Source organism: Juglans regia, chromosome 9 (assembly GCF_001411555.2).
Source record: "Juglans regia cultivar Chandler chromosome 9, Walnut 2.0, whole genome shotgun sequence".
NCBI lineage: Eukaryota > Viridiplantae > Streptophyta > Magnoliopsida > Fagales > Juglandaceae > Juglans > Juglans regia.
The window spans coordinates 1576576-1586422 of NC_049909.1; the positions used below are offsets into that span (position 1 = coordinate 1576576).

At 36.8% G+C, this 9847-nt stretch overlaps 1 protein-coding gene across 1 annotated transcript; it reads left to right on the forward strand.

Annotated features, from left to right (window-relative positions):
• Positions 1-1768: 1768 nt before the first annotated feature.
• On the forward strand, positions 1769-3781 carry LOC108990746 (bidirectional sugar transporter SWEET10-like). Its single transcript, XM_018964812.2, has 6 exons — positions 1769-1955; positions 2245-2281; positions 2377-2587; positions 2698-2859; positions 3002-3121; positions 3242-3781. The coding sequence occupies exons 1-6, from the start codon at positions 1913-1915 to the stop codon at positions 3512-3514; spliced, it is 846 nt and encodes a 281-aa protein (XP_018820357.1). The 5' UTR covers positions 1769-1912; the 3' UTR covers positions 3515-3781.
• The last annotated feature ends 6066 nt before the right edge of the window (positions 3782-9847 follow it).

A 9847-nucleotide genomic window follows, 5' to 3' on the forward strand; every position in this document is an offset into this window, starting at 1 on the left:
AATTAATTAATAATATATAAGTATATAAAATACAGCTAACAAGTAATAAATATAATACACATTATATATAACATTAACACATATTACGAGCTTCAAAATGAGCTCAAACGACTCAAGTTGAGCTTATATGTGTTTTGTTCACGAGCCTAAATTGAGTCGAGCCTAGTTTATGCAAGTTTTATTCGTTTAATATTCAAACCAATATTAGTGTTTACGAACATCTTATTTATTAAATAAACCGAGTTCAAATTGAGTATATATGAGTTGAGTTTGAGAATGTGATATACAATAGTGGGCGTCCGAGTAAGTATTTATGTCTATGTGATGCCAAAAGTAGTACAACAATTAACGAAATTATGTTTCATGATTAGGACAAGGCGGCATTTATAGATATCATTCATCGATCTCTCTTAGCCTTTGTTTCTTCGAAATTAATCACAACTCATTTTATCTCATCTCATTATTATAATTTTTTTAAATTTATATATAAAATATAATAAATAATTTAACTTTTTTAAATTTTTAAATAATAATAATATTAAAAATAATATTTTATCCAAATCATTTAAAACTATTTCAATTCATCTTAATTCATAAATTTAAACGGTACGGATTATTGTTTGATTACTTCTTTATGCCGAATGTGCAGTACAAAAACTTGGCAGACTTCGCCGCTCAGCCCACAGTGCGATTACACATCAAAAAGCAACTGCTAATTTAGAAGTGGGTTTCTCAAACCCTAGGGATCAGCAATTCTCAAACCCGTCTACTTCCCTACAAGAGCTAGTGCAAGTGGGCCACTATAAATACATACATATAGCTCCTCTAATGGTACTACACTCCCTATATCCAGTGCCTTCTACCGCTGGCCTTTTGCTTTTTTCCTAGCTTCGTCTGGCGCTATGCATGGTGTTTTCCCGATTTTCTAATGCATCACTAGCCTTTTGTCGGGGAAACAAGTCAAAAATAAAAGATCTTCCAGTCATTTTCTAATTTAGAACTATAAAATACGAGAATATTCTGACTGTAAAAGATGAAATTAATGGGCAAAAGCTCATCCAACCAGACTATGTGGGCAAATTGTACAAATGGTTTCCTGGATGGGTTAATTTAATTATGACGAGGCGTTCTTGTTTGGTAGTGTGTTTGAGGGAACGAAGGTTAAAGATTTATATATAATGTTAATACACTAGCTCGCTCATCTTTATACTCTCATATCCCTAATGATAATATTGTCCATAATCTTCAAATTAGTTCTCGTTTGGGGAAAAAAAATTTAAAAGTCTACCCGCACGTAGTACTAATGTGATAAAAGTGGAATCATGATATATATAATAGCTTTAAGCCTTTCGAATATTGCTCATTAAGGAAGAGTATATAGCCACACCCGGCCTGGGAAAAGACCTACCTAGGAATCATGTTAACTGGCCTAGAACTCATGAACTATCATGAGTTGGAAACCCTAAATCCATTCAGTGGGTAACAACTAGGAACTAAAGGGCCTCATCGGTGGGACCCCATGTATTGTGCGAGTACTAAGAATGGTAGAAAGTAGGGCTTCCTTGGTCATCAGAAGGTTATTTTTTACGACAAAGACAAACTAAATAAGGTTATACCGGCAGTATTTCAGATTATACCAGCAGTATTCATACTAAACAACTGGATATAGAGCCGAAAGTTACTTTGATGTTTCACACATGCATGCAACTTGAATGCGTCCATTCGAGTATTGTCCAGCCTCTATAAAACGCTGACGCCCTTTGCTTCTATGCTTGTGCCTTAATTAAGCGGTATGAGATAGCTCACAGCCTGCAAACATTTCATTAATTAGCTAGCTAGAGAGAGAGGGAGAAAGAGGGAGGGAGAAGACTATACGTTTTTGGTTCTAGTGAGTTTAGTTGTGTTTGCAAAAATGGCCATTCACCAGTCATGGGCTTTTGCCTTCGGCCTTCTAGGTAGATAAAAAGTGTTATTAATTAGCACTACTTACTTAAATTGATGTATTTTTCTTTCATCCGTTCTTCGTTCTCTTGAATCGTTCTTCGTTCTCTTGAATTGAACCGTGTTTCAGGATATATATATATGGAATGATTTGATATACCCTAATGCAAGTTAATGCACATGCAGATATAGAATATATATAAATATTAACTAGTAGTCTTCTCACAACAATGGTTGAATTGGTTGTACAATTATTCAAGGAATTAATTTAGTTATTCATGATCTTTTTATTTAATTTTGTAGGCAATATCATTTCATTCATGGTTTACCTTGCTCCACTGTAAGTAGTGCTCTTTTGCTGTTTTTGATTGCTTTATTTTTCCAACTTACGATGACTAATCAATGATTCTTTGTTTCTTTTCGGGTTACTTGCAGGCCAACATTCTATCAGATATACAAGAAGAAATCCAGTGAAGGTTTCCAATCAGTTCCTTATGTCGTTGCACTCTTCAGTTCAAAGCTGTGGATATACTATGCAATGGTTAAGAAGGATGCAAATCTCCTGATTACCATAAATTCGGTTGGCTGCCTAATTGAATCCATCTACATCGTGCTGTTCATATTTTATGCAACCAAAAAGACAAGGGTAAACTTTATCCTCCGTTCTTGGACTCCTTATTTATTTAGCAATTGCATACAATATTATATCTAGCTGATCATCAACATGCATAAATATATTGGTCTAAACACTTGCAGATACAAACTGTGAAGCTTCTTCTCCTGTTAAATTTTTTTGGGTTCGGCCTGATGGCTCTCCTCACTCACTTCCTAGCAAAGGGTGCAAAACGTATCTTGGTTCTTGGATGGATTTGTCTGGTATTCAACCTTGGTGTATTTGCTGCACCTCTCTGTATCATGGTGAGAAGTTAACAAGAAATTTGTATATGTCCCTAGTAATTTAAGAAACCGTTCCATTCTACGTACGTACCTTAGTAGTTTCACATCACTGATTAATATATATTAATCATGCAACTATATATATATATATGAACTTATACAGAGACAAGTTATGAGAACCAAGAGCGTCGAGTATATGCCATTCCCTTTATCCTTCTTTCTAACCTTGGGTGCTGTGGCGTGGTTCTTTTATGGCCTTTTTCTCAAGGACTACTACATTGCTGTAAGTGCATTATTAACGTACTTCCCCTAACTACTTACTCGTTAATTAATGCGTACGTCCGGCCGTTCTACGTCCTTTTTTAATTATCTTATTGCTAATTCTTTTGCGCATTGAGTACAGCTTCCAAATACAGTGGGCTTTATCTTCGGCATTGCTCAGATGGCGCTCTATCTAATTTACAAGGACGCGAAGAAGGTTTCGGAGGAGCCGAAGCTGCATGTACCAGAACACATAGTTGATTTGGTTAAGCTTAGCACAATTGTGTGTCCTGAAATGAATACCGTTGTTCAGCTTTCAAAGGCCAGCGATATTAATGAAGCAATTGGAGATCCCGCTGAAAAAGAAAAGGCCCAAGAAACCAAGGAAGACATGTATGAAACGATTAAAGCTTGAGAAATATTCAAGAAAATGCATTCATGATGCATATATGGTTTTTAATTTGCTTGTATTAATTTAGTTTTGCTAATTGCCAGGGTACGTTTGTAATCGCGTCGTACGTAGTTTGTTAGTATCTTAATTTATGCATGTGTAGTTCGGTTTGCATGTTTCTCATGATGTCAAGGCCGGGTTTGGTAACTTTGGTGTAGATCGTCTCTCCCCTATTGTCCCTGATCTCAAGAAGTACCTATTCTAACGTAATCCAGTACTCTTCACTCAAAACATCTCTCTCTCTCTCTCTCTCTCTCTCTCGCAATCAGATTATAGATACTACTAGTACTACTTGACATAGGTAGAGTATATCCGATCCCTTTTATCATTTTTTTCACAAAGGCAAGGTTATCATTCACTTGCATGGCAAAAATGGCCCCGCAGGATCGATCAGTTGAATAATTAATTAATGTGGCCTCGTCTTATATTATTGTGATCAGCACTAATTAATATATATATATATATATATATATAGTTTTTTGTTTCACCCAGAACATGAACTCGTATCAAATAGGTCAAGACAAATTCCATAGGACTGCCAAAGCAACAAGATGGTATGTAGATACTGAGAATACTCTGTGTAGTGTCCTGCATGGGTGGAGAAACAAACATAAAAAGGCTCCCCCCATCAGATAAATAGTGGAGAATTTTTGGAGAAATTCAGATTCTGTCTTCATTGTCGCAAGTGACTTAAAAGTTGGTCTCAATCAGCCCGAATGGCCCCACCCCATCAATGCTTAGTGGGAGCCCCATGGTATAGGCACAGCGAGGAAATAAAAAACAACGAGAGCCAAAAAAAATAAAAAATAAAAAATAATAATAATAAACACGAAAACTAGTAATTATAAGCATGCACTTCTGTTCTACATTTTCTTCTCTCGTCATAATTAATTCTATTTGAGATTTCATTCTTCCATGCACGCGGTACCCGTAGGAACAAAATGCACACATATATATATATATATATACATAAATGGAAATGTGCATAACACCCAACTAAATACATGTAATTTAACCATAAAATTAAAAATTATATGTTCATTTTTCACCCTACAAAAAATCAGGTTTTTTTCAGCGCTCAAATCGTCTCAAATACTCATAATAATCGCTGCATTTAACCATTTTTGACGATTTATAAATCGCTGCAGGTTCGACGAAATTCTAAAGCTGCTTTTGATCAATTCCAGCGATAGGCAAAAATCGTCACAAAAATACTATTTTTAGCAATTTTAATCTGTCGCAAATGTTTAAAAAATCGACGGAAATGACCTTCTCGTTTATCATTAAAATCGCTGGAAAAATTATTTCCAGCGATATGTACCGTCACAAAAGTTAATAAATCGTCGCAAATAATCATTATTTTTCCAATGATTTTCAATTATCGTCGTCATTAGGTATTTCCGACGGGTAAGTTTTGCCGTAAGATACTATTTTCGGCAATTTAATGTCACCAGAAATATCTTTATGCTATGAAAAAATTATTTCCGGCGAATTTTACTCACTAGAAAATGTGTTTTTTAAAAAAAAAAACACGAAACAGAATACAGAAAAAATATCATACACATCCAAGTTTTGCAGGCTTCACAATTTTACCTTACACCTTAGATTACACTAATATTATTTTTACATACTCAAAAAAGATCCAAAGTCTATAGTAACTTAAATAAAGAACCCAAAATCTATAGTAACTACACTAAGAACTACACCAAAACTAATCCCAGACTTGTTGAAGGGGAAAAAACAGAGTTAAGAAAGATCATTGAACTTAACAACAAAGTACTCTAAAAAAACACATTTGTAGGGAGCACCCTGCAAGGATTGAAGAGTATCACAAGAATGCCAAATAAAATTTGTCAATTAACAACAAAATTAATGTAACTTAGTTAACTTTTGTAGATTTTATGTTCTTGTCCTTCTAACAATCACATTGCATAACCACAAATAGGCAGAACCGATAGCCGAATAATTAAGATCATATAAAATCTTTGTATTCACACTTCTACACAATCCTAGTAAGTGAAGAAGCAGATCCATTTTATTCAAAATTTTGAGCGTGAAACTTTATGAAGTCAAAAGTTAACTTGTTATATTATGTGTCAAACTAAGACAAGTAATTCCAAATGATTCTGTAACTCCATAAAAGCACCAAGCCATTAATGAGACTGATTTGCAGCAACTAAATCAAACCAAAAACATAGTAATGATAGATGACAATTTTTTTTTTCACCTCAAACTTGAACTAGTTTAAGTTGTTTCTCTAACCTTCGAGCTTCCTCCTTTTTCTATAGACTTCACTATAGTTTTCGTGGTTTCTATGAAGGTTTTTCTAATGTCACATATTGAGATTTTAAGGTCATTTGGTATTCCTAATAATAAGAAAATAGAAAGATATACACAACTCAGTGTTAGAATCTATTGTGAATTCTCTTACTGTTTGCTTATGGTCTCCTCAGAATTTCTTCATTTCTTCTTACGTAAGACTCCACCATCGAATCCCCTCATATGCTCATGATTAAAGTTGGTCAGTACCTAGATAATTGAGCCCAAACAGAAGCAAAGCAAAAAATAAATTCATTCTGTTGTAGAGGAAATAATTCAGCAATAAATCAATAGATTTAATTCTCTGCTCTCTTAACATTTCAACCTCTTATGTTTCAATTTCTCTTCCTTTATTCCATCTCTCCATCTCAACCTCAAGAGGTGACATGAGAAGTACCAAGTGAACTCAAATTTCAACCAAAACCAGCTCTAAGCAACCAAAACCAACTCTAACCAAGTGTACTTGTTTTGAATCAAGTATACAGAAGACCACATACAAGTAGTAGCTTCGTATTGAAGTTGGTGTAAGTTGGATGCAGCTATAATTGAAAAGAAAATACAAAAATTAAGTAAACAGAACACTATGGTTGCCCCGATGATCGTAAATCTACTGGGTGTTTTTGCATTTATCTTGGTTATCATTTAATCTCTTGGGGTTCAAAGAAATAATCCACTGTTGCTAGGTCCTCAACTAAGGCTGAATATAAGTCTGTTGCAAACACTACTTGTGAAATTCTCTGGTTACAATCCTTGTTGACAGAATTAGGAATTACCATTTCTGATATTCCCACCTTATTTGATGATAATCTTGGTGCTACTTATTTATCTGTTAATCATGTTATGCACTCACGTATTGAACATGTTGCCTTGGATTATCATTTTGTTTGTGATCTCGTCGCTGCCAAATCACTTGCTGTCAGGTTTCTTCAAAGCAAAGACTAAATTGCTAATATTCTCACAAAGCCGCTCTCTTCAGCTCGCTTTTCTCTTCTATGATCAAGCCTCACCATCATGACGGTGTCGTTTGAATCACGGGGGGATGTTAGCACTCTTGAATATTCAGCACCCTTGCACATCAGCTCACAGCACTCATTCACTTCCAGCACACCTCAACAGAATGCTCAACAGAATTGCTCACAACAGAAAGGCAAAAATCGTATACTGCCACCTCAGGATTCTAAGGAAAAGGATTGTGGAAACATCTAGAATATTTTTGTAAATCTGATTTGAATTACTTACGTCTCTATAAATAGTGTATAGCACGATGTGCTCAACATGGAAGGAAATACACTCTGTAATATTCTTTCTGAAATGGTATATGCCCATTGAGGCATTTCAACAAATGACTTGTCTTCATAAGTGCTATACGATTTCTCTTCAAGGTGTACATGATGATGATCTGTTCCCACACTAATATTAATGGACAATGAGTACCAAGCGCCCTAGAAATCCTCACGTACATAGAATTTAGTAAATTTTGGACAAGCTTTTAAACAAGAGCTTTTTGCTTTCTACAAATCCTGTCATTTTGCAAGTGTAAGAGTAATTATGCCAGGGCTTCTATCAATGGCCTTCCCTTATATATGTTCATATTTTATTGTGTTAAAATCAAGTGAAAATCTTCACACAGGCATGTCCAATATACTCCAAACAACAACCTCCAATATTGGTAGCCTGCCACGTAGAGCCCACATCCTCTCAATGGTGCGATGCGTTTCAGAGGAACAAAAAAATTTTCCTCTGCTCCCATCCTCCTCCTTCCCCGACTCTCTCTCTCTCTCTCTCTCTCTCTCTCTCCTTCCGATGAAACTAATTCAAAGGCCACCGAAACCCCACTCCCTCTCTCGGTCTCCTGTCCCTCCCTCCCTCCCTCCCTCTCTCTCCTATCTGAGCCAGGCATAACATCTCCACCATAACCCTCGCTCAAACCCTCCCAATCAGACAAGTACAACTAGTCATGTAAATAACTTCTGAAATTCAACAAAATGAATTAGTTTCCGTTAGTGGGTGGGGGAGGTTGAAGGCCATGCCTGGAAGGTTAGGCACCAAGATAGTCGAAGCTGTGAGGAAGATAAAGAAACTTGGACAAGATGATTCGAGAATGATTATTCATTTCCTTAAAGTTGGACTAGCTATCACGTTGGTCTCGTTGATTTGCCACGCTAAATCTCTTTATGAAGGTTTTGAAGGCTTTGCAATGTGGGCAATTTTGACTGTTATTGTCATCTTGGAATTCTCCGTCGGTTCGTGTTTTGTTTTTCCTTTTCAGCTAACTTACAACTGCCTATCTAAATTGTTGGAAAGACTGATGGATATCGACAATTTTTTTTTGATGTTCCATAATACAGGAACAATACTTGGAGGAGGTTTAAATAGAGGATTGGCGGTGTGGAGGGTAGCAATGCGATGGTTCATGCGACTACGGTGGGATGTGTCGATTTGAAGGGGTGTGCCGGTCTGGTCTGGAGCTCCTCCACCGGGACCGGATGTTGTACGGCAAAGTGGGTTGCGTCAACTTGAAGGGATTTTCTGGTTGAAGTGGGTTTGTCTATCGCGAAGGGATTCTCTTTTCTTTTTTGTTGGTGGGTTCCCAGCGTTTCATGTCTTGCGCTATGGTGGGATGCGGTTCAGGATATTTCTATGTGCTTAGCTGACGTGTCACCTCCTTATTAGCTTTCGATAAACCCACTACATAGGATGTACCAGTCCAAAGAGGAACTATAAAATGAAACTCATGTAACCCTATCAGAGAATACTAGTTGTCGAGGCAATTCTCGATAAGTTCAGCGCGCGACACCATGAGCTCCTCGGTAATCAACCTGTGAGAATAAAGGAAAGACGTAGGGTGATTGTAGTGGAAAACGCATACTTCTAATGCTGAAGTCAGAAAAAAATAGGTCTTACTATCTTACCTAGAGGGGTATTTATAGAAGATGTAGTGCATTTCATGGATAAGTTCTCGTTCGAACACTTCTCGTGGGAAGTGTCCTGTGAGGACCACACCAAATCAAGAGAAGAGATACTCTCCAGCACGGGCAATATACTAGCGACCAGGAGGCGGCAGTCGGTATGCCAGACAGAATTAAGATTATCCTGACGGCTAGTTGTGATAACCCGGACTTAGCCAAGTCCTCACCTGTTACTAATTTTATTATTTTTTCCTTAGTTCAATTAGAAATTAGGCCTATGGTTTGTAAACCTAGTAAGTGACAAGGGCCTTACCTTTTTGCTAAAGGGATAGGTGCCCAAGCCCACAAGAAGGCCTAAGGGACTAGAGATTTTCCGCTATTAATTAAAAAGGTTTAAGGTTTTAAAAGCCAAAATTAGGGTTTTGATACTAGGAGGTGCAATTGTAAGAGAGAGACTCATAAGTTTCCCTAAGTTTCAATCATTAGAGCCTTGGGAAGGGATTTTTGGTTTGGCAAGCAACTTGCCACTGGGAAAGCATGGAACCAAGCTTCTGGAAGGTACCATGTGGCACTTCTTTCCTATGGCCTAAAATGACCTTTCCTTTTCCCTCTTACAAGCTTCTGGAAAACTAAAGACATCACGTTGTGGAGGTTTGCACGATGAGAATCTTAAGGCTTCTACCCGACTCTCTTCTCATGAACACACATTGCACTTGCAAGGATTTTTGGGTTGAAGAAGGTTCAGCTTGAGAGAGTTAAGGGATATGTGTTATGGCCTTGTCGTGAGTTCTATAGGATTAATGGAGTATTTGGTTCAACCATGCTTAATCTTATTGAGTAGGGGTTGTCTAGAGTTTTTCTTCTAAAAACACCTGAATCATCAATGGCAAAAGGGAAATGAAGGAACCCTTGTAGAGTTAGGTAACATTAAGCCACCATTAAGATTTTCATAAAGGTCTTCCTTCTAGTATGCCTCAAGTTAGAAATCCTTGCACATCTTCAAGAACTTTCGTGCCAAGGAGTTGTTATACACACTAGTATGCTCTATTCGCATAATGCATGTAAATGA

Bases quoted from the DNA above. Each gene is read 5' to 3' on its own strand.
- LOC108990746 (XM_018964812.2), top strand. From the start codon at position 1,913: ATGGCCATTCACCAGTCATGGGCTTTTGCCTTCGGCCTTCTAG. The intron at 2,588-2,697 runs GTAAACTTTATC...AAACACTTGCAG, and splicing joins ATGCAACCAAAAAGACAAGG to ATACAAACTGTGAAGCTTCT. The intron at 3,122-3,241 runs GTAAGTGCATTA...CATTGAGTACAG, and splicing joins TCAAGGACTACTACATTGCT to CTTCCAAATACAGTGGGCTT.